The following is a 25,005-nucleotide window of genomic DNA, read 5'->3' as shown; positions in this document are numbered from 1 at the left end:
AGACATGACAGTACGTTTCCATTAACAACCCAAACATACTGTACATGGAAGATAGAGTGAGGCACACCTTTGGACTACGCTGGACCTTGAGGGAGTTGAACAGCGTTTGGTTTTTAAGTCGTCAGTGTTCATAACCAAACAACATGAAGAAGACTTAAACGTGTTTACCTGTTAGGGAATAGTGTCCATGTAAGACCTGAACAGGAAGACATCCAACATGTTCAACAATCTGACTAAACAAGTCCAGGTCCTACAGTAGCCATACACGCCGTTTAGCATGGAAGTGTCCAAACTAAACATCCAACCAATTCTAACCACTGGTGAAGACGTTTTGTACAGGCAACAATTTTTTGGTGTGTGTGTGAAATGCGTATCCACATATTACCAACAACCAAGGCTGAGATAAAAACCACACGAGAAGCCGTCCAGTTCCTGTAGTGGCATTTAGAGCCATGGTGTATCCAACCAGGCTTGGCTAACCATCGGGGCAGAGATAAGTGCAAAACTGAGAAGTATTGATCCCGTAAGTAGCAGTTCACCCTGCCGGTGACACTTCAACCCTGCAGACATAATGTCACCGTCCCTTATCCCTCTCTCCTACCACAAGCCGCCTATCTCCCTGCGGCTGTCACCTCCAGTAATACGCCTTTCAAAGCTCCCCTAAATCACTAAAATCACCACACTTTCACACATTATTTATTTCCCCACCTCTTAAAAGTGAAGCATGATTTACAGTTGAGTAAAAGGTTGACGTTTCTTCCCTTCTTCATCTTCTTTCTTCTTCTTCTCCTTCCCTTCCTGCCCCTAAAGACCTACAGCTGCCTCTGTCAAGGTAGTTTCACTTCCACCATTGTGAGCAGCGTCACTTGGCAATTACTACGTGGTTCCTAAGTAATTGTGTGCTCTTACAGCGTATGACAAACACAGCCCCAGCTAGAGTCTGGGTGCTGCTGGTGAAGGCAGGTTGAGACATCCGCGCTAATTGAAAGCGTCACTGCGCAACGATGCACTATAACAGTCTAGCAGGTAGGAATAAAGCCTCAACACCACATAATTACCCAGCTGCTAATATGACTTGCACCGCTGCAAAGAGAGTTCCTAAAAAACAGGCTTTTATCCATTTAAGTATCACACGTGACAACCACTCGAGGGAGTCGGCTGCTGATAATAGGAGCGTTCGAAACCAAGGAAACAACGGCATCATTCAAAACCAAAAGATTTTCCCACAAAATAATACTGACAACAGTCAAATGGTCAGACCCTTATACCTTCACATTCGTTTTAGAGGTTGTTTTTTTTCGGGGGGGGGGGGGTTGGTCTGCCAATGAGAGTAGATGGTCCTTTGCTGGAGGACGATGCTTGATGCCAAATGCTGACATTATATGCAAATGTTGTTTATTATCTGGCAGGCAGGAGGTTCAGATCCCGCCTTGGTTGGTCTGCGGCAGCCCACGGCAACTTCGAAGCGAGGTTTATGCACAAGGGCGCTTAATGAGCTCTCCCGGGCCACAGTTAGCACAGCACTCTCCACAACAGCAGTTGGGAAGTTGCTCACTAACTTGGAGGGCTCCATATGTTGCCCAGGAGGCCTCAGAGAGAGAAAAAGGAAGAGATAGAGAGAGAGAGAGAGAGAGAGATGCATGTTTCCCAGAAAGCCAGAGAGACCATGCTGTCTACTGCTCTGTCGACGAGGACGAAGGTAAACAACAAGGTTCTGCGCTGCCACAGGTTCCGGTGTGTTCCTCCACACAACGTCACGTACCTCTTGGCTCTTTTTCCACGGCTCCTCCCGGGAGAAAGCCAAAAAAGCCAACCCTTAGTGTATCAAAAACCCACAGACGAACAAAGTGAGAACATACATGAATTCCCCATCCTTGTAAACAAACCGTGTATTATTTGGAGGGGATTTCTAAAGTTTGTTCGGCTCTGTAGTGCCTTGCTCAGGCCCCTCTGCCGCTCCTCTAACTATCACACCTATAGTCCTGTACCACAGGAACACATTCTGCACTACCTGAACCTACTATAACTATCATACCTACAGTACTGTACCACAGAAACACATTCTGCACCCCCTGAACCTACTCTAATTATCGCACCGACAGTACTGTACCACAGAAACACATTCTGCACATTCCGGACCTTCTCCACTCCTTCTCAGCCTCAGAGCTGGTGACATGGGGCAGATGTCTACCTGCTCTGTAGAAAGAAGGCCTCACCAGCCCGGTCCATGTAGTGTCGACGCGTCGTCTGAAGCACTCGCAAACCTTTGTCTCCCACGTCTCTCTGATTGGGCGCTGCTTTCAACTGCTCTCGCGCGATCAAATATCTCCTTCACAAGCATCGGGCACCTCTTTTAGGTTTGGAGCTCTCTCTCTCCCTCTCCCTCTTTCTCTATCCCTTTCTCTTGGTTTCTCGATGTTTTGCTCGTCTCAACCTCAATCTGTGCGTTCTGCCTCTGACCCTGAAAGCGTACAAAAAAGATGACGTGCCTCATTAAGCGAGGCATCACGCTGTCTCTCCGCGGCGCATTGTCTCACCCACCTCAACCCAGCCCTTCATCTTAAACTTGGAATAAATTAAAGGGATAACGATCGCCATTGTGCCATTAGTCACAAATGAAGTGGTTAACACGGGAGAGCGATAAGGACGCCACATCTGATGCTGGGTTCATAAAGGAAGGCGGCTCGTCGTGAAAACGGCAGATAGACTGTGCAAATTGGGCTCAGACATCACAGAGTGCCGTCATTACCAAATTAGCCCCAGGTTCTCCCCTCCCGGTTCTCACTCTAGTCCTTGAGGAATGGCGGGTTGTAAGGGTGTGTGTGTGTGAGGGGGGTGGGGGGGGGGGGGTGGGGTATTGTGTCGCATTCAGAGACATTCGTCTTTGAACAAATATTTCGGATGAAACGAGAAGAAGACTCTCTCCTGATGTATTTGCTTTGAATTCTTACATTTGATAGGGTGCGCTTGAAACCATTTATTCGTGAGGCCTAAGGCATTAGGGTCCAAATGACAGCACTGGATACACACACCGCAGCGGGGCTGGGATGGTAGGCTGGATAGGACGACACAGCTTGTTTAAGTTGGGTCTGAGGCTCGTGTTGGTTCAGCGCTGTCTTTAATGTACATACAGTGCGGCCCTCTCTTAGGTTTAATGGTCTGGAGACTTGATATATTCAGGGTCTCAAATATCTGGTACAGCACAAGTAGTACGATTTTGTTGTTGTTGCTGAAATGGTGTGTATGGGTGGCTGTGTGCGAGTGTGTGTGAACTCACATACACTCTTAGAGTGTATGTGAGCTGCAGGCCTTCTGAATCCCTCCTGTCGCGAGGGTCGGTGTTGGTGTTGCTGCAGTCTTGTACATTTAGTTCACACACACACACATACACACACGCTCTTGTAATTTGGGGAAGCTCGTCCACGGACCAGGCATGAGGGAATAAGTTGGACGGGGAAGAAGACAGAGGAACAAATCTGGCAGGCGCGTTGAGGCCATGCCAGTCCTGCCTGCGCCATGCGGTGTGGCAGAGGGGCAGTGCCAGGAAATGTGGCAAGAGGAGAAAAGATCAAACAACAAGGCCTGCAGATCTCCACCAATCTGCTCTGTATTAATGTCAGTGCCAAGGAGCAGCTTCACCAGACGAGAGCCTCAATGTGCGACAGGGAATGTGTGTGTGTGTGTGGGTGTGGGTGTGTGGGCTTGCAGTACCATCCGTCAACAATCAACACCATCGCACACACACATGCTCCAGTATACACTGTCTGCTCTGACACGGTAACATCCTAACCGCGAGGCAACTGACACTACCGTCTCAAATGAACCGTTAAAAGCGAAGGATCTGAAACACTCGTCGTTGAAACATTCGAACATTCGATCTAAAGTCAGATACTTTCTAGGAGGTGTCCTTCAGACAGACAATGTCTGTATCCGTGGCGCTGTCTTCCGACTGACAGAGTGTCTGTGTTTCCGAGGCGCCGGGCTCCAGTGGGCCGCGCACACGGCACACACGCCGACCTGGTCCCCCCCCCCCCCCCCCCCCAAAAAAAGAGAGTTCTGCATCGCCGCAATAAAGGAACCAGACGGCAGATGAGCTTGCGGCTGCCATCTCTCCCTCATGGACAGATGGCAAAAACTAGACAATATGCTTTCCAAAATGACACTGCAATCACACGGCTGTCTGTCCGTCCAGCCGTCCAGCCGGCCTCGTCCGGGCCCAGCCGCGGTGTTGACGGCGGCGGGCCGGGGCGAGTGGCGGTGGAGGTATGGCGTCGCTGGACCAGGAGCGGACTGGGCCAACCTCATTGCTGGTGATTGATATCAGAGAGCCGGGACGGGATGTAGGGCCAACAGGAGCAGCAGTGGACTGGGGATGTGTGTGTGTGGGGAGGGAGGGGGGCGGGGCTGGGCTGGGCTGGGAGCTAGCCTAGGTCTATGACAATGCATGATGAACAGCCTGCTATTTGGAGTGCATCTGTAGAAGCCAGTTTGTAGAGGAGGGCCCAGGGAGAGATGTGAGAGGAGAGCAAATGTTTGAGGACCTGACTACCACGGCATACGCCAACCCCCCCCCCCCCCCCCCGCTCTCCTTCCACGCCCACACACACACTCTACAAGACATGCATTTTGGGAGTAACACAGGGCGTCTTATGGCAATATTAGCTCCTATCGCTCCGTGCTTTGGAATATAATCTCTGACCGGTGTCTGATATGGCCGTCTGTTTGATACGAGTGTCTACCATGACTTGGGAGGGTCTGCTGCTTCTTCTAAAGGATCTCTGTCAGACATCTTGTCTGTATGGGAGTCTGTGTCTACTCTTCTGCTCTATGAGGGAGATAGGATTGTGAAGCTCAGAAGGCAATCTGACTTTAGGGTAAACTGTTATGAAACAATCCGCTGCACCCATATATTCTTTCCCCCCCCCCTGGGTAGATAGCTCAGAATGGAGACCCTCGAACAGCAGAACTCGGAGAACAGTGCTGTGGTTTTGTTGGAGAAAGTATGGTGGAATCTGTGGGGAATGCTATCCTTTGGAGGGGCTGATCATGACGTTTGCTTTCCCTCTTAGTGGTCAGGAAATACTGAGGTCTGTTGGTGAGGACGCTCATCATCAGTGTGCCCCGTTCAAGCAATTACACAAAGCCACATCTCCCTGAGGGGGAGGTGGGACAAGAAGAAGGAAATGGGGGGGTGGTGGGGGGCGTCAGGTGAAGAAGTCATTTTGGCGTTGCACTCTTCAGTTCCGGTCATGCTCTGTACCGACGCAAATTAAAACCCTCCCCGGTAGCCTATGTAAATATGCTGCCTGCCGCGCTGCGCTTTAACGAGCCGCGATATGAAACACATCGAAAACCAACGGGAAAATAACTGGCCACTTAAAGGTGGGGTGCATCTGACAGGTGACAGGTAGTGCCAGGTTTAAGGCTGGGGAGTGAGGGGAGCGAGGACGGGGGGCTGGATGATGGGGCCAGCAGTCTGGGGGCTCTGGAATCATCTGGAACTGTGCGAGCCAGCCAAGGGAACCAGCTTTACAGCCTCAGGCGTTTCAAAGTATCTGGATGGGATTGGGGTTATGGGAGTGTGTCTGTTTGTGAGAGTGTGTGTATGTGCGTTTGTTTGAGAAAGAGAGGGAGAGAGAGAGAGAGAAAGAGAAGAAAAAGAGCGAAAGAGAGTGAGAGTAAGCAAGGGAGTATTTGTGTGCACGTGTGTTTAGGCGTGTGCGTGTTTGAATGCTGCTGTTATTAATGTTTGGGTGTAGGGACACTAAATGACTAGAGTCGCAGGCATTGTCATCAACCTAAAAATGTACATAATTTCCCCCCATGCCTCAATCCCCTAATAACCTGTCTTCCAAAAACCCTTACAAGGATTACCTATCAGCCCATCTGCTTTGTATGCAGAATGTGGCGGCGGTTTGAAAAAGAGTGAGCGTTAAAGATGGAGAAAACCACATCTGCACCCGCCGATTAATCCACAACATTCAGAGGGATCTCAAGTCATTTACAATATCACAGCATCCATGATCTAGATTCCCTGCCAGAGCTTGGCTGGCGACACAGAGTCAATGCCCAGTTCAATACGGACTGATGGGATGTATAATTTCCTGACAGATGCACGCCTACTCAGGAAGCGCAGGGTCATTTTAACATTCACAAGCAGAGAATGAAACAATTTATCCTTGAAAGGAAACGAACACCAAATTATTACTGGTTAGGAGAGAAGCCACGGTAAGAAAGGAAAAAAAAAGAAGTAAAGGTGGCTGTGCTTTGATGGAATCATATCAAGTGAGTTCTATTCTGAAAAGAAAATGAACAATCAACAGTGTTTTTAACCTTTTTATTCAGAAAAAGGCATCTATCGATTTTTATAGGTATTTCTTCGTGAACAAATTGCTAAGTAAGCTCAAAACTAATTAGGCATATATAAGAAGTACAGAACATACCGCTTCAAGGCTTATTTGTATGAGCAGAAAAACAAATGTAAAAAAAAAAAAAAAAGGAAATTGGAAGGGGAAAAATAGAAAAACAGAGCGTTTTTAAATATTAAAATAGGGGTAACAGATATGTAGATTTTTAGAATTGGTAGCACGCTTTGTTGGTTTGAGCCAAGCCCAGCCATGCTAAATCCACTCTTTAAAGTACCCCAGCACACTAGGTTAGTCTGATAGGCTGGTTCGGCCCATTGTTATGGCTCCGTCTGACAGTCTTCAACGCCAGAAAAGGGGGAAACAGCTACTTGTCAGTGGGGTGCCTTATGAATTTAGACTCAACGTTCAGATTCAACGTGTGGCCAAAACACACCCTCTTGGGACTCTCCCTGTGAACTGTCAACCAACGCCACCAAAACCCACAACCACACTGGTGAAAATGCCTTCTGCCAGCCCCTCTCTGTACCTTGAACACGAGGAGACTTTCATGGTTCTCGTGTCTCTCAGCCTCAACAGAACACTTTTGATTAAAGTAACAATCAGAGAGGTTACAATACACATGCATTCGTGTATATCGTTAAGTGGCATAGGAAACAAAAACGTATTTGAGGTAAAACACCAAATTAACAACAGTTAATGACTGTGCTGGGTGGGGATTGTCACAGACACATCAAGGAATCAGCTGACAGAGGGGGATTCCTGTCAAACCTCCTGGCTCACAACCACATCATGACATTGGAGAGAAAAGTTCAGGGCATTTGTTGGTCGTGGATGAGGCTTCATCAGACAATGAGAATGCCGCCGTATCCCAGAGTCCCCCGGCTGCGTCCTGATCAGAGTGCCATTTTACAAGGGGGCCATCTACCACCAACAACTTTGCCTGACCTTGTGGTGCTGAATAAGACTGTAAAATTGATTCAGCTCCCGTAATAAAAGGCCACACGTATTATCAGCATTATAATTATAATTAATACTACACCAGCCAGCGAGGGGCCATTATTTACGAGGTGGCACACGGTAAGCAAACACAACAATAATCTGGCCCATATTTATTGATATGTTGATGAATGGCTCTCTTTCCTCCAAAACACCAATGGAATGTCTTGGTGGGCTGATCATACAAGTGATGATAATTTCATTTGCTCTGTATTTTTCAACCTGCCTCCCCATCCTTCTCCTCCCCCTTCCATTTTTCTCCCTCTCTATTTCTTGAGTCCTTTGCTGGTGTCACCTTTAGTCTCTCAGACCTCATTACTTCGTTCGGGTCAGATGATAGAGTAGGTAAATGACTGCCAAGAAGGAACCATCAGACAGTTAGCCTAGCATCTGTGCTAGGCTAACACAGTAAACAGTGTGTAGGGAGATGCAGTTTAGACAATTGAGAGAATGATTCTTCTCTACACTGGAGATGTGATCCATGCAGAGCTCATAGGCCGACGAGAATGCAGGTCCTGAACATGTGTGTCAGTTGAGGGTTCCCAAATTGTGTATATGACTGTAAACATGACATATGGTGACAATATAGCACGCTCAAGTCTCTGTCTGAAATGTTGTGTTTTTATTGGTGTTAAGAATGTATTGGTGAGTGAATTGGCATCGGAAGAACAGGCCTCTCTGCCTGACAGTGAGAGAGAATACTACGAAGACAGCAGAGTCCATATCTAGGTTATCCTTTATAATTAGGTGTCTCTGTAGCCCCTACCATGCCTTCTGTCAGATAATTGTAGTCCAACCCTCCTAATTTTGCAGCGAGGGAGAAAAAGAGAAAAAATCGCATATTTGTCGCTATCTCCTTATTAATTCTCCTCACAAATCCTTGATTATTTTCCAATCCTTTCCTCTGATATCTCTGCCGCTCTGTTTGTCTGTTTTCCTCCTCCGCGGAGCAGTCAGCCTGCTTTCTCAATCGGCTGTTTTGTTTCTTGTTTTAATGAACAGTTGGATTCTTTTATTTCTCTACAAGTGCTGGATTTGCCTTATCAACCCCCCCATTCCTTTGAGGGCTGCCAATTGGTTTTATCCCTGGATGTATCATTTCTTATGCTTCCTCTTTTTTTCCCCACAAAGAGAAAGAACCACTCCGTCAACAACCCTCTCCGGAGCCAGAGATTAAAAACCTCAACATCACCTACCTTCCAGCGTTACTCCCAACTGGCTTGTGTAAAACTCAATTAAACTCGTCCCCACTGAATTTCACATTACAGTACATTAAAAGGAAAATTCTTCAAGCGTGATGACAAAGCTTCAAACCTAGCATCTGTAACTGCTATTTAAGAGATTTTTTCGTAAAGTCGCTGTCTTAGGGGTTTTGGCCTCATGTCGATGCTAAAGGCAGTGCAAAGACAAAGAAAGAGTTTTTAGGGTGGGGGGCGGAGGGGCAAACTTTAGGATTTATTTGTCTACAGCCTCATTAAAAGTCACAGCCTCTAGTTGATATGCGACGTTAGCAAGTACTCAAGGTCTCCTTTTATCAATTAACCCTCAACAGTGCTAGTGCTAAGTAGTCCTCCCTTGACGATTCCAGGTAAATATTTTCAAACACTATCAACATAATGATAGTTGTCAACCTTTGTCATTGGTGGTGGTACTTGCACAGCAATGTGGGCCCATGGGGACTGGCTGCTGTTTTGATCTTGATTTCAGAGGCTGATCAGTCAATAGCACATTACACCTCTGATTTAATACAATCTGGCTGCTTGAGAATGTGTTCAGTCAAGCGTCACGCGAGGGAAAAGGAACACGACAAGTCGATGTGTGAACTTAATTCAGATGTGACAATCTGCTTTCAACTACATGATGGAGAATATGGGAGCGGATCTGTGTGTATGTGTGAGTGGGAGGTGTATGTGTTGTGTGTGCAAGTTGTGTGTGCGAGTGCATGTTGGGAGGCGTGTCCAGTATGTGTGTGTGTGCGTGTGTGTGGTGTGTGGAGGGGAGGGTGGTTTGTGTCTGTGCATGGTGTGTGAGAGTGTGTGCCTGTGTGTGTGTGCCTATGTGTGTGTGTGTGTGTGTGGAGGGGAGGGTGGTTTGTGTCTGTGCATGGTGTGTGAGACTGTGTGCCTGTGTGTGTGTGCCTATGTGTGTGTATGTGTGTGTGTTTGTGCCTGTGTGTGTGTGCCTATGTGTGTGTGTGTGTGTGTGTGGAGGGGAGGGGTTCTGGTGTTGTCTTCTCTCTCTTTGTGGGGATGTTAAGAGTGCGGATGAAGAGCTCCTCTCCTCCTCTTTTGTAGCCTCTGTTTTGATAGTGAGTGGGAGAGAACAACCAGAGCTGTAATGTGGAGTGTTCTACAAAGCAAGCTTGGTGGGAGGGAGGCTTGGCTCGCCTCTCCCCTGCACCCAAGCCCACTTATCAAGGGGGGAGCTGGATGCACACACACACAAACACATACACACACACTCCCGGATGGGCCTGTCCCTCCCCTCTGCTCTGGAATCCTGGGGGCAGCTTTGAACGCTCTCAGAGCCGGAGTGGGCGATCTGTGACATTGTTTCAGAAACAGGCGTGTGTTGGTGCTATGTGTGTGGGTATACTGTACATATGTGAAACTATATGTGTTTATATACAAAACATATCTTTGTGTGTGTATAGACTGTATATATATATATATGTATACACATGTGTATATATATATATATATATATGTACGTGTCTGGGTACAAACGTGTGTGTGTTTGGTCACCTCCATGTGCTCTCCTGCCTCGATTAGGAGACAGGGTGCAGCCTGTGTTTTGGGCTAAACATGCCCGTCCATGGACACGGGGTCCAGGGAGGGCCCGGCCTGGGCCCAGCACCAAGATCACTCCCCCTCGTCTCCTCTGTTTCCTCTGCAGCCCTCTCCAACGCATGACACGTGTCCCTGGCCACAGATCTGCCCTCACAGATACCACCAGTTGAAGGTCAGGACAAAGCCCATAGAAATGAAAAGAAATGTCTGGAAGACCTTTGGCACAATATTCTATAGAAATGTGGATTTCCGACACAACTTCATAATCCTAGCCTGCTAATGTTTTTGTATTAGTTTGGTGTATGTGAGCAATGCAATCGATTCGGGTTTATTCAAGGGTTTATTCTGCATATAAATACATATTTTCGGGGGATTATGATACATGGCTAATGGATCCATCATAGGATTATGCACAACTGAAGCAAAGAGCTGCTATCCGTTACTGAGAAAGCTAATCAATATAGTAAACTAGAATGCAGATGGTCTCTCCACTGCTTTGCAGTACATGATCCAAAGTAGAAATATAGAATAGATAAATACTATAAGTAGAAATCCAGAGTAAGACAACAATAGAAATACAGTAGAAATAGGCCAGCCAGTGCCCAGTGTCCAGGGAGGTTAGCTGTCTAGGGTTCACTAGTATGAGATATGTAATAACTCCACGTGTACAATGTCTATACACTTCAAATTTGCGAGGACGGTGAGCAGAAAATGTGTTTACCAGCGAGCAGAATTCCCCACTTCTGTCAGGAAGGGGCCTCTTTGAATAATTCATGGTTACAGCCATGGGCGTCCGTGCTGGGTAGAAAACGACTGTGAAAGGCTTCACAGGTGTCAAGAGAGAAATGGTACCCTGTACCCTCACTGCTACCTCACCATGTGCCAGCGATGACCACATATCCTACACTGTGTCATTGAATCAAATACAGGTCTGCTGTTGAAAACTACCGTAAACCATATTGCATTCTCCGACCTCCAACTGACTTGCTCATAACTGTGTCTGTATAAGGTAGACATTATCAGACCTTTAAATTACATGCATAGTTTGGGAAATAGGTGTAATAGGCATTACAGCTAAATGTTTGTTGCCGTATTAGGAAAGAACACTCTATATGAATTGATTTGAATGAAATCAGTGTTTGATTATTCCGCTGTATTCCAGTGGAAATGATGCTGCTGTCAGATTTCTTCCTCTTAACAGCTTGTCTCATTTGAGGAGGAAACCAGGTTGGGATTGACACAAAAAGTGTGACATGAATTTTACATTTCAAAGTGTAGCTCTTTTTAATATGAAAAAGGACCCTTCTTTCCAAATGACACATTTTTATTGACAGGGGGAGAAAAAAAAGCCCTTGAGTTTAGACATCTTCGTTAATTAGTGGTCTTCTTATGCAGTGTTATTTACTAGCCAGCTGCTTTGAAGAGAGTGCGTGCTGGAGAAGCCGTGGTCTCTCTGGGATGATGGATGCTCCCATGTCCAACTCACTGTAGAGAGGACGGAACAAGCTTGCCTAATTCCTGACATGAAATATTACCTCGACCACTCCACAGTGCAGACCTGTTTGGATGGCGAGAGAGATAGCATCCATCCTTTTAGTATACCAAACAAACAAACAAACAAAAGCCCAGCAACCTTTCACCCGACACAGGAAGTACAACTGATAAGTCACTACCAATTTCTCCTTTTTTACTGAAAAGCGTTTTCTCTCTCTCGCTCTCTCGCTCACTTTCTCTCGCTCACTCTCTCTCGCTCTCACTCTCTTCTTTTCTCTCTTTCTCCTCGGCCCCAGATTCACCTTGCTGTGCTTGTGCCCTTCTATTACAGGTAAGCTACGGCTGCCAACTACCCCCAGGCTTTCTTGTATTTGTCACTCATGAACAGAGAAGAGGAGAGGACGTGGAGGGTGGGGAGTGATAAATCAGATTTTTGCCAGCTAAGGGCTTCTATCTCCCCAACACAACACAATCCGTTGGGAGACACTGCTGTGAGCATTAGGAAAGCGTGGACTTAAGCCTTGTCCACCGTGATCAAACCGGGATTTATGAACCATCATAACTCCACACTACATCCAGCAGCTTATTAATTTTATATATTTCTGTCCGTTCCCTGATATTCACAGCCTTGACAGTCACTCAAGATAAGCCAAACGACTGGTGACAGGATAGAGTGTATATATATTTTTCACTGTTCTGGCACTCCCCTCTACTGGAGGGTGTTTCACAGGAACCTTGAGAGGGCCTGACTGTGATTTGTCTCCTGTTTTAGTCTCCACTCGCAACCTTCCCATTTGTAAGGATCCCTAAATCAGCCGTGTACTCTGGTCTACAGTTTGAGAGGAGAGGAAGCGAGAGAGAGAGAAAGCGAGAGAGAGAGAGAGAGAGAGAGAGAGAGAGAGAGAGAGAGAGAGAGAGAGAGAGAGAGAGAGAGAGAGTGAGACACGAGGGGGGAGAGAGAGGACAAGAAAGAGAATCACACACGTTGTGGCAATGTAATCAAAAATCCTACTAATCACCATTTACAGGCCCCCCATATATAAAGGCCTGCACCGCGATAGGAGAGGCCAACAAGCTGATAGGGTTTAATTTAACTAGAGTGTAGGTCGGAGGCTTGATTTAATACGGCCCACAGGAAAGCAGGCAAAGAGAAACGGTTGTTCTTTATGAAATGATCACATAAGTTCACATCAATAAGGCCCTAGCTGATTACCACAAGCATTACATGAAAGAGGCGGAACTCTCTGTGTATGGGGGAGGAACACGCCGGATGAACTGTTTCGCCTGGCTCTGTGCTTGTGATGCCAAAACTAGGACTAGTAAACTACTCTGGGCTTTCTTTAGTATTCGTGAATTTTGAAGATTGTAAAATCTTCACAGCAGCAAGAAGACAAACCCTTATCGAACAAGCTAGGCCAGCTTGCAAGCAAGCAGCAGCACAGAGCATTGGAAGACTTCTTGCTAGCCTTGCTTGCTAGCTAGCAGCGGCTAGCAGTGAGTACCTGCCCTAGCAGCCATGCTAGCCTAGCCCGCTAGCTAGCTGCACAGAGCAAGAAGGATGTAATCTGTTGATACAGGGAAACACCAAGGGTTTGGGTCAAAGGGATTAAAATGGTGGAGGTGGATGTGAGCAGCAGAGGGGCTGTGGGAGAGCGGGGGAGCAGCGGGCGAGCAACCCGACAACAGAGAGGAGCGCGGAGATTACAGGGAGTGTGGCAAGGCTTCCTCCCAGAGAGGCGGCTGACTCCAAATGGCATTGGAACACAGCATTAGTGGACCACCATTCAACAATATGCAGGCTTAGCAGGCCAGGGCATCTGGAGAGCCAGGCTGGAGAGAGGGGGTAGACTTCCTGGTTTGGCCCCGGCGATGGAGGTGTGTCGCTGTGGCGGCAGACACGTTGGGCCTCTGCGGCCAGGAGCACGATGTCTGACCTGTATGTAGGTATCAGGAGGGGTTGGAACCACAACATTTGTTGGCTTCTGAGGCACCAAATACTCCTGTTGGTGTAATGGTAGACGCTCAGGTAACTTTTACATGAAAGCTCGGTTTGAATCATGCCTTAGTCACAAGTTTTGTGTGACATGTGCATTCAATTGCATCTTGTTTTTAAAGAAGAAAACAAAACGGGTTCTTTTCAGAGGACAAAGACGAATGACATCCCTTACATCCACCATCGACAGCGACGTTGGACTCACATTCTCTGTCCCGAGCCGTGTTGAGAATCTCCATGTGTGTACAGTAGCAGGGAGGATCAGATTACAGCCTGCCGCAGGTTGAATAGACTTGTGCTCCCCGCTCCCTCAGTAAGCTGACTAGTGGGGCGATGACAGATTGGTTTCTACTGAGCGCATGGACGAGTACAATAGAGTGGCTTTGATAGAGTAAGAGAAACAGTGCATTGGTGCCCCCTTCTCTCTCTCCCTCTATTTCTCTCTCTCTCTGTGTCTCCTCCTTTCTCTCTCTTTATCTCTCTCCCCCCCCCCCCCCCCCCTCTCATTCTCTCCCTCCCTAGGGCTGGTAGAATGGATGGCCCTGTCCGACCCGGGCGACACGACGTCCACTCATCTACGCTACTGTACCTACAGCACGCCTGTCTGCTCCCCCACTCTCTGTCACACACACATACACGCGCGCACACATACGCACACACACACTCGTGGGCCGGGGGGACCCATCTCTGTCACCCAGTGCTACGGAGCGCTACGGAGCTCTCCGACCTCCCCGAGGCAGCTAGAGGTCACGTCTCAGCCACACGCGCTCACACGTGCGCGGCCCCCTCCAGTCACATAGCCTCCTTCTAGAATGTACAAGAACTTAGAGTACCGGAGCTCTCAAGGTTTGTTTTTTTTCCTTCTCTCCATCCCTCTCCATCGACCTCACTGAACGTCCCTCAAACGCCACCCTCCTCCCCTGTCTCTATGTCCTCGCTGGGCCCATGGCTTTGGGGTTTGATAAGGGTGAAACAGCCCAGATTCCCTTTCCAGATGCTCCCCCTTGATACAGTAAGATAACTGTGGTAGTGCCCGCGGTGTGTTCTCCTGTATGCCGCGGTCAGTGGTGGCGATACCACACTGATACCGTGCTGCAAACACTGCCACAGCATGGGTTTTGTCCTTTTTTCCGTTTTTTTCTTCACGCAGGGAGGCGTCGAATCAATAAAATGGATTAGCTACAAAGGTATGTATAAAGGTTATCGCCCCAGTGCTTCTACACGAGCACAGCAACGATCCCACTGAACAATTTTGGAATGCGTCTTCCGTTTTTTTCCAGAGGAAATCAGGTGTTTTCCTTTATTTTCTCAATTGATTTTGGGGATATGGTATACATCAGGACTCGGAAGGAGCTTGCCATAAACCCCATAACGTTGTAATGGAATGGCTGTGCTCCTATACGGAAACCAGGACCTGCCTGTGCCTCGGCAGACTGGATGATGTTTTCTCCCGCGAGGGCCCATCACTGTTTTTCATTCCTTGGGTGACTCGCCACTGGCCTCCCGACTCATTTGGAGAATGTAGTTCTCTATCAGACGACACAGTCACGCTCACACGGGCCTATATCAACCCTCACATGATGGCTCTGAACACTCCTTCACACCACTGCTCGCTCTCTCTCTCTCTCTCTCTCTCTCTCTCTCTCTCTCTCTCTCTCTCTACCCCCCCCCCCCTTTAACTCTGTTCCCCCCTCCTCTCCCCATCCCGCAAATCACAGCTGATAAAAAGAGCCCCCTAAAAGCAGTGTGGAGAGGCCCCCTCACTCCAGCTCTCAGCTTTTGTCTCCAGTGACCCCCACTCTCCAGCGACCCCTCCCCCCCCTCCCCACACACTCCCATCAACCTCCAGCTCTTCTCACATACAACCAGACGCCCGCACACTCTCTCTCTCTCTCCATTGCCAGAGATGGGAGTTGGGGGGGGGAGTGGGGATATCCATTTTTATCAATGGCATCACCCCATAGGGTTTTATCCAAAAACACATTGAAAATGCTTTTCACACCTACTTACCACTGCTCTGATGGGGAGGGGGGAGGGGTGTGTGTGTGGGGGGGTATTCCTCCCCAGTCTTAAAAGCGGGCGAAGGGCTTTTAAAAGACAAACAGAATAGACTCTTTAATTACAGCCCTGAGATCCGCTATCTCGATTAAAGCCCTTGTAGAGGCTTATGCTCATGTCTGAGGAATTTTGTCATTGATTATGCCGTTAGGGAAGTTAGGGGAGAAAAAATACAAAGTACACATAATCACATTAACTAGCAGTGATTAATGTACAATAATAATGGGATCTTCCACACCATCTGTATTTAACACATCCTGTTACATCTCTGGGTAGAGATGCACCAATATTAAGAGGCAGCTATGGCAAATCCACTTAGCCAGTTCATTGTTCAAAGCGATGTGCCAAAGTAGCACGGAAAACTCCAGGCTTAAACAGGCAGGGCAACACACAAGAAGGCTCCCACACTGCACTCCTGGGCTGACAGGAAGTCAACACTCTCTATGTATCCCACTTCCTGCCCACACAAGCCTCTGGGGCTTTGTGAGAATAATTGAGGAAGAAGGAAGGAGGGAAGGAAGCGTCATTAGAGTATTTGTACACTGCCACTGACAGCTCTAAAAGTCTTGCTGTCGGCCAGCCAATCAGCTGGCTCGCTGATCGATACAGAGGCATTTCTCATCATCGATTATACAATTATGGCCGAGTTAAATGAGCAGACCCCCCCGCCCCCCTCCTCCTCCTGTACAACACATTAACCAATCCGGTCAGAAGAAAGGTTGCCTTTTTTCCTCCTTCCTCTAAATGCGGTGCTTAAGCGTGAGCTTCCCGCTTAGGCCAGGTGCTTTACACGCGTCTGGAATTCCACGAGGGTGCAGTACATCACTCTTATTAGGTGCACCGGAGCACAATGGTATCATAATTAATGGTCACAGCAGGAGAGAGCGCTGCCCTGACATGGAAAAGTGGGCCTGCTTAAGCTTTACAAGGCATTTAAATATGCAGAGTGAATGGCACAGGCAAACCCCTCCTGCACTGAGAACAGGCAACACTCATTAGGCTGACACCCTCGGTGGCACTGAGACAAGGACAGACTTTCTGTCTCTCTGCCTGCCTGCCTGCCTGTCTGTCTGTCTGTCTGTCTGTCTGTCTCTCTACCTATTTGTCAAAGGTCATTCATCTTTGATGGTAAAATGATGTCACTTAAACAAGAATATAGGCATTGTGTAGTGTTGTATATATGCTGTTAGAGTATTGTATAGTGTACGTCTAGGTACTGTGGTGAATAAACAGCAGCGTGGGTGCTGAGACAAAACGGTCTGGACTGGTGTCTGGGCTGTAGTGTCTGGCAGCAGAGGAAGGTGCACCAACACACACACACACACACACACACACACACACACAGACAGACACACACAAACACACATACATACACACATACATACACACACACACACACACACAGAACAATGCACATAAAAGCCAGTCGGAAGAAGCGCCTGGCCTGACGTCTTTCACATGACTCTGAATGGAGCAATAACAAAGTGTGTGTGTGGATAAAGAGAGAGAGACAGAGAGAGAGACAGAGAGAGAGACACAGAGAGAGACACACAGAGACAAAGAGAAAGACAGAGAGAAAGAAAACGGTATGCATGAGAGACTGCGTGCACGTGTGTGTGTGTATACATGAGCCTGTATGTACGTGTGGGATGTGTGTGTGTTTGTGCACGTTTGTGCACGTATATAAGCACACCAGTCTACTTACGCATGTGTGGGAGGCTAAGTCTTAGCATGATTCCCATTCTGTCGTCCTTAACCCAGCTCCCTCCTCATCCTCTCACCCTTTCTCCTCTGCCAGACAGCTACACCTACTATAAGTGCTACCATGACATATCTGGCAGTGCTACTCTGCAGCAAGCACATGCACTAACTCCACTCTACTCTCTCTACACTAATAATAAATGTGCACTAGCAGTAACGCTACACTATAACTAACTCTACACCCCTCGAACTACACTACAACTGACTGTGCACTCATTCATTTCAGTCTGACCGCGACAAGTTATCGCGTTGCTCAGTGCAATCAATTATTGTTCGGGCGGAATCATTAATAATTTCCTAATGAAAACGATTCTGTTGATCTCTGTTGCATTTTAATTAAACATAATTACGCAACCGTTCGAAAGCCGTGGTGGGGGTAGCCCTTTAGGGCACAATCCTGTTTTAATACACTGATAATGGATTTTTACATTGTGTCAGTTGTTTAGTTGGTATTCAGTCACACTGGTTCGCTATGTTCCCAGATAACAGATAATAACCCTGGTACTTCCTATATGCCTCAGTCTCTTTGTAAAGGGGGGGAGGGCTGAAACGAACAATGACATGTGAACTGTTCCAGTCTGTGGTCTCAGCCGCACCGTGGGCTTGGACTCTGGGCCTGATGGGGGATTCTCCTGCATCTGTCCCACACGCTGTGAAATCACCTTCTGAGTAGCGGCCCCAACACAAAACACCGGCCAAGAGTGAATTTGTTACGTTTGTGAGACGGCAGTGAAATGTAAGGAGTATCTGAAAGCCATCTCGCAAGGTCATGCCGGTTCAGGGTATACCTTAGAGGTCCGCGCTTTGGAACGGCAGACAAAAGAGACGGGGGAGGGAGAAAAAAAAGGATCTTGATGGCGAGGACTTGGTGAATATGAAGCAATACAAAAGCCACTGTGAGTTAGTCTAATTCTGCAGTGTATGGGCTTATGTAAAACGGCCTAGTTACATTGGTCAATTTCCTCCTGAACAAAGGCAAAGTTTCTCTGGAGACATATTGGACATGCTGTATCTGAACGCAGTCCGCTTAAGAGGCTTACGTTTAAATATTTAGACGACCTTTGAATAACAGGACATAATATGGGGCGCGAGAGTGTGAGTTTCAAAGGGTTTAGTTTTCAGGTAACAAAGCACAAGCACAATAAAGCTATGTGTACACTGAAAATGAATGAAGTACAGTGGAACTTTCACATCGCTCAGTGTACATGTTTCATGTAATGGATATGTGCGTGCAAAGCCTAATTTAGGCTTTCTAATACGGTATGCTGGCATTGCTGCACGTAAGTACTCTACTGTAATAAAAACGGTCTCATATTATAGGTTTCAGAGTGATTTCTGTGACCAGATCAATATATAGACATCAAAAGCCACTCTCATTATTTCCCCCTCGAAAACAGAATTAGTCAATTACTGACAGAGACATATTTGTTTCAGTGACATCCAATGTAAAAGAATACAAAAAAACACAAAAACCCATTTAGCATATGTTACATTTCTGGGTGTGTTAATGAACCTCCACTCTACGCAGTTTATTAAATACTCAAATCTCTGCAGATTTTGTCTTTCTTTCTTTCTTTCTTTCTCTCTCTCTCTCTCTCTCTCTCTCTCTCTCTCTCTCTCTCTCTCTCTCTCTCTCTCTCTCTCTATCTCTCTCTGTCTCTCTCTCTCTCTCTCACACACACACACTCCCCTCCCTTCTCCCACCTTCCCTCCCCTTCCTCCCTGCCTACAGCGTTACTGTAATGTGTAATTACTCCACGGGCTTGCTGTCTGTTTCCGAAACTCCACTGGTTCAAAGAAACTGTCGGAGTGTGGAGGGGTGCATTGTGGGAGTTCCAGGTGGATTTCTCGATAATGAGTCACCATAGTGGAGTTGAGAGTTTTAGTAATGGCTGACTGCTAAGGCCCCGGCCAGGGCTGAAATGCAAAACAAACAACACACATCCAGGCTGCAGCTGCTGACAGCCTGGGAAGAAACAGATACAGGACATTTTCATCCCTCTCTCTCTCACCCTCTCTCTCTCTCTCTCTCTCTCTCTCTCTCTCTCTCTCTCTCTTTCTTTCTCTCTTTCTCCTTTCTCTCAATCTCTCTTCCTCTTGTCTTTCTCTTTCGTGTCTTAGCAAGGCAGAGGAATAGAGTTGAAAAAAAAGTATTGTATTTACAGAACCTAATTTCTTTACAGTGCCAGAAAGCAGAAAAAAGGCTCAAGTATGCTGTTCATATTTGAGCAGAAGCATTTTTAGAGTTTATAATGTTCTTTCTATTGTTAGGAGTAGGTCATGTCAACGTAACTCCACATCACCACATAGCGTGTTGCAGCAATACCTCACACACCTGACTGGCCACTAAAGTCACAAAAAACTAGAACTTTCTTCACAAATTGTTTGTGTGCGTGTCTACTGCTCCCAGCCTGGGGCTCCCCTTGGGTATTTTACTGGTCTAACAGGGTGCTTGTTATGCCCCCCCCCGACACACCCCACTGCATGTATTATACATGACACCCGACAGGAACATCTCTCTCAGGAATCATTTGTCTATTTCCAACCTCTTTTCTCCTACTTATTTTCCTCTCCCTGAAGAACGACCGTTGCGAAAAATGGTGAACTTACAACATCACCCATGCCACACCGAGTACACCGATATTCAATGACAGACGACCACCAGTTAAAGTGGCGCAGGAGGCTGGATGGAAGCCGCCTGCAGCTGTAGGTAGATCAAACGCATCGCCTGTTCGAGAACGCCCGCTTCCCCTCGACGTCTTACGGACACGCCCTTGATACGTTGACGTTGGAGACGCTCCAAGCTGCCTCAGTAACTGTCGTGTGAGCCCGTTGCTGAACACAGCCAAGTTAGTGGGGAGGTTGGCCATCTGCCAAGTCCACCCAGAGGGTAGATCTATACGTACAGAGATGTTCACGGGTGGCCATACGTACTCCACACACGACGACAGCGACAACAACAATAAACAGACAGACAGGCGGAGGCCGGGGGATGTCAACATTAGAGGCCCCCTGCCTCTTTGGGTCGGCCTCATGCAGAGAACAGTGGGGTCTGGGTCGACTTCACAGACAGACATGGCACAGTAGGTCAGACCAGCCTCAAAACCAGCCTCCGTCCAAGCCTCAGCCTCAGCATGGCCCCGTCTACATGCAGCCCAGACACGACCAAACCAGACCAGCCAATTCAGTCCAGTCTAGTTTAGTCTATGCACCGCTTTGCAGGATCTCAATGTATTCTTTAAATGCAGTATTAAGATCTAGTATCTCCTGGCAGGCCTGTGATTCTGGTAGGAGGTATAAGCTGCCCTGTTCTAACACAATGACACATAATCTCACTTGGGGTGGTCTGGGAATCAGTTCCATTAATCTAATTTAGGTCAAACTACAGCTCATGAACAAGGAAAAGGACAGCAGGATGTGGTGATGAGGTGATGATGGTGGTACAGAGACATGCTAAGTATGGGGGCAGAGTGACTTTGTCTTCTAGATATCCACTGCACAATTACACAAAGAACAAGGAGAGAGGGAAAAATCATCACACAATTTTACGAAACGGTTGAAAATCCAGTTATTACCCCTTTTTTGTTTCTTAGAGTCAGTTCCTCCAGCAAAAAAAGATTAGGCGATTTTAAGGAAGTGCATAATCTTCTTTAACAGCTTATCAAAACTTTAATGATTTGGTGATAAAGAGCACAAAGTTAAGTAGCCGGCTAAGAGGATAACTCCCCAGTACAGTCTAGTGATTAGCAGATGAGAATTGGAAGACTGAAAATCCTGACTAGCAAATCCCAGTTCTGCCACTTTTATTCACTTTGAGGGGGAATAGAAACTGCGGCGACGAACGTAGTCACGGGATAATCGTTTCGAAAAAACGGATAAACAGAGGCGCTTCTCTCAACCTTTAGAAAAGAAGGCGCATCTTTATTGACTTATTTATTATTGGCTGTGTGTCTCTGGTTGCACCCTGTCAAGCCCCAATTACAGTGCAGTGGAGGAAGCCCCGGTCTTTCATAAAGTCTTTAGACTGCACTGTGTCACAGCCGCTGTCTGCTGTGGCGATCCCTGCATCACACATCCAATCTGGCAACTTCAGACTCTCGGATATATGAACAATACAGGATACCCGCATGTCGGACTTTCTTAATGAACACTCTGACTGTGTACGCAAACAAATTAGCCGTTTCTATACTACGCGTCTTCAAAACTGTGATTGGTTGGAGTTTGTGTGATGGGAAGGTCACAGAATCCCTTGTGATAAATAGCCAACATAAACAAAGATAAATAGCCCCGGCATGTCGAGTGTGCTTCTGAATAGAGTTTCAGTGATGTAAATTACTGCATGTGAGATAGAGAGTACGTGTGTGTGTGTGTGAGAGAGGGAGAGAGACTGTAACAAACAGATGACAGTGAGAGGGAGGGAGGGAGGGAGGGAGGGAGGGAGGGAGGGAGGGAGGGAGGGAGGGAGGGAGGGAGGGAGGGAGGGAGGGAGGGAGGGAGGGAGGGAGGGAGGGAGGGAGGGAGGGAGGGAGGGAGGGAGGGAGGGAGGGAGGGAGAAAAAGACAGCAAAGAAGAAGCACGAGGGAGGGACGGAGGGAGGGGAGAGAAAGAGAGCGAGAAACATTTGACGGAACGAGAGAGAGAGGGAGGGGAAAAGAGAGAGAAAGAGAGAGCGCGCGTGTTGCTGTGTGTGTGCGGGCGAGAAACACCGAGGCAGAGACGGGCAGACAGGAGTGTGTGGTGTGGGGATTGTCAGTGTCTCAGCCGTGTTGGTGCTGGTGCAGGAGGAGAGATAAGGGAGGAGCCCACTCTTACCTTTGCTGTACACCACACAGTTGTTCTTGTTGTCTTCCGCTCCTTGCCAAGTCACATCCAGAAGCCACCTGGGGCCGGCGCTCAGCACCACCGGGACTGGGCCTTTCGTCCTCTGGACGGGCACAGATAACACACACTAATCATCTGCTTCTTTTGGGTGATTAAAGAAACATTAATAACCACCGCATCAAGTTCACGCTTTTTTCGGCATGTTTGTGTCTCAGCTGAAAGACAAACAAGGCCATTTTGTTGTTAAACTGTTAGTTTACCTTTTTAATGACATTGGGATGTCGATTCAGATGGGTTGGGGTGTGTGTGTGTGTGTACGCGCGTTTGTGCGTGTGCAGGACCCGTGGCATACAGAATAGAACATCTTGTCCCTGGCTTTCATCAGAATGAAGGAATTATCATTCAGGATTGAACCCTGAGATACAGTATCAGATCTCCTAGATTGTGACGATCTCAGGTGTCTGGGAATTACAAAAAGAATGCCGATGACTTTCAGAGAGAAGGAGGCGAGTGTTCCAGAGTGAACTTTGGGCACATTGTGCCTCACTATCTGCAAGATCTCACTATTTCCTGAAACAGCCAGGGAAGAATTTTAAGAATCAGTATCCATTTCAAAGGCCGATTGAGGTTACGGTTTATAATACGCCGGCAAATTATTCCGAGTGTGTAACGTCATTTTTCTTCTTCGCGCGGGGTCAAACGTTGCGCTTTAAGTTATTTCTATGAAACCGAAAAACAGGAGAGATAGACCTTGGCCCCTATCCTGAACACACTCACACGTGGAAAGTGAGGGTCACCGAGACTGTAGCAGCTGTTCTATATATTTTCATATATTCTATTCTATTTTATTTTCAAATGGCATATTTTTTTTGCAAAGAGGGTAATGAAAGAGAGTGCATCTTCACAGCTCCTTGTAGAGGGGAAACAGCCACAATCTGCAAGAGCTGGCCTGGTACCGTAGCCTAAAACTATCAGGCAAAACGCTTGTATTTCAAGACCATTACTTTTTAACCCTCGGGCCCTTCTTCATTAGAAAACTACAGGAATAGTTTAGCTCTAAGAAAATGGGTTGGGGTGCAATATTCTCACTTCATTAATTTAACTCCCTCCACCACAGCTTGCCAGTAAACACTGTTGCCCATATAACTGTGGACACAAAACCGCACTTCTGTATGGGCATTGTAGTTTTGTTTGGGAAGGCAACAACCTTCAATAATAAATACAAATGTCACATGAGAATGTTAAAGGTCTGCCTTGGCACAGATATAGTGGGTTCATACAGCAGAAGTGCTGTGCTGATGGGTGCACACACACACACACACACACACATACACACACACACACTCTTTTCCTCTATTTCCAAGATATGACAGACACTGGAGAGCTTGTTGTTTTTTAGAATAAACAAACCCAGGATATCACATCCACTCTGCCACAAAACCAAAAGGAAACGAATGCCAACAAAAACATAAAAAATGCATACTATAGACTGTTTGTAAATACAGTTGTGTGCATTAGCAAACTGTCTTGAAACAGTAAAAACTGTTTTTGAATTATTTTTTTGTTGCTCTTCTGCAGTTGTCTTATCCAGGCATGGCAGAGAGAAGACCTTCATAATTTAAGTCATAATTTAAGTCCTCTATTTTGCTTCCGAAATTAGCCTCACAATGAAGTCTTATATCTGAGCTAACCTGAAAATCTTACACTCCTGTCAAAAGAGCAAAGAGGAGACTGTCAGATTGTTGCTACGACAACTATCTGAAATGAGAATCGGATTAACCCTTTCTCAGATGTGCAGACGCGAGCCGTCTTGTCTTCAGTGGAGAGAGGGAGAGAGGCCTCTCTCTCTCCCCAGTCTCTCAGAGCCCCTGGGAATTCATGATCTCCCGGCCATTCTTAACATACCCAGCAGGAGAGAACCACACGCAAGCACTGGCCTCAGTGTTGAAAATCAAACCTTATATAGACATTTTAGTTCATTAGTATCATGTTTTGCAAACTGATTTAATTGAAAAGGGTTCTTTTTGTTTATTTACAGGAATAAGTTGTTTGTTTAAGGTATTAATATCAGGTATCATAAATAATTGCTTGCTCCACAAATGTGTATTTATGTATTAAATAAACTGCAGTTGCATGAAGTAAACAAAATGATTTATTATTCAAGAATCACATACTCAAGTTTTGTTATTATTATCATTATGAGACTAGCATAAATGTAGGCCTGCCATTATGAAAACACTTTAGCATGGTATGTTCAGCTTGAGTCTGTGAGGGATGTGAGTGATGTGAGGGTATCCAGACAAAGAGACCCAGAGGATGTGAAGGGCTCTGACACATGATGATGTCACAAACGGAGGAGAATCTTAGCTGTATATGTGAATATTGCCATCCAGTTAGAAACAGGCAGAGAAATGCGGAGTGACAGGCAGAACATGATGATTTCTCAGGAGCGAGGGAGGATCTGTGAAAAAGTGGCTAATGAAAACAAACCTTTTTTTCCTACTGGCCAATCACATCATGCAAATATGACGTACTTCCTTCTTGTCTACACTTCCTGATTGATGTGTCATATTCAAGCTTGCACACTGACATCTATTGGCTATGACAAATATCAACATTATTTTTTATCACCAATGAAATACCAAAAACCATTCAGACAAATCACATGAAAACTACTGTTAATATGAAGTCTTACCACCTAGTCTTTAAACTGTAAAATAATTAA

The 25,005-nt window shown here is 46.8% G+C and overlaps 1 protein-coding gene across 1 annotated transcript in view; it reads right to left on the bottom strand.

The window, feature by feature from the left end:
* Positions 1 to 25,005, bottom strand: part of zfpm2a (zinc finger protein, FOG family member 2a) — a 107,329-nt gene that overhangs the window by 18,271 nt on the left and 64,053 nt on the right. The window contains exon 5 of the mRNA XM_084707974.1: positions 22,272 to 22,383. Within this exon, the coding sequence (XP_084564100.1) occupies positions 22,272 to 22,383 (112 nt within the window). The remainder of the gene's footprint in view (positions 1 to 22,271; positions 22,384 to 25,005) is intronic.

Source organism: Hypomesus nipponensis, chromosome 2 (assembly GCF_054491055.1).
Source record: "Hypomesus nipponensis isolate SF chromosome 2, ASM5449105v1, whole genome shotgun sequence".
Taxonomy (NCBI): Eukaryota; Metazoa; Chordata; class Actinopteri; order Osmeriformes; family Osmeridae; genus Hypomesus; species Hypomesus nipponensis.
Note: the sequence above shows the minus strand (reverse complement) of the source record. Positions and strands in the feature narration are given on the sequence as shown.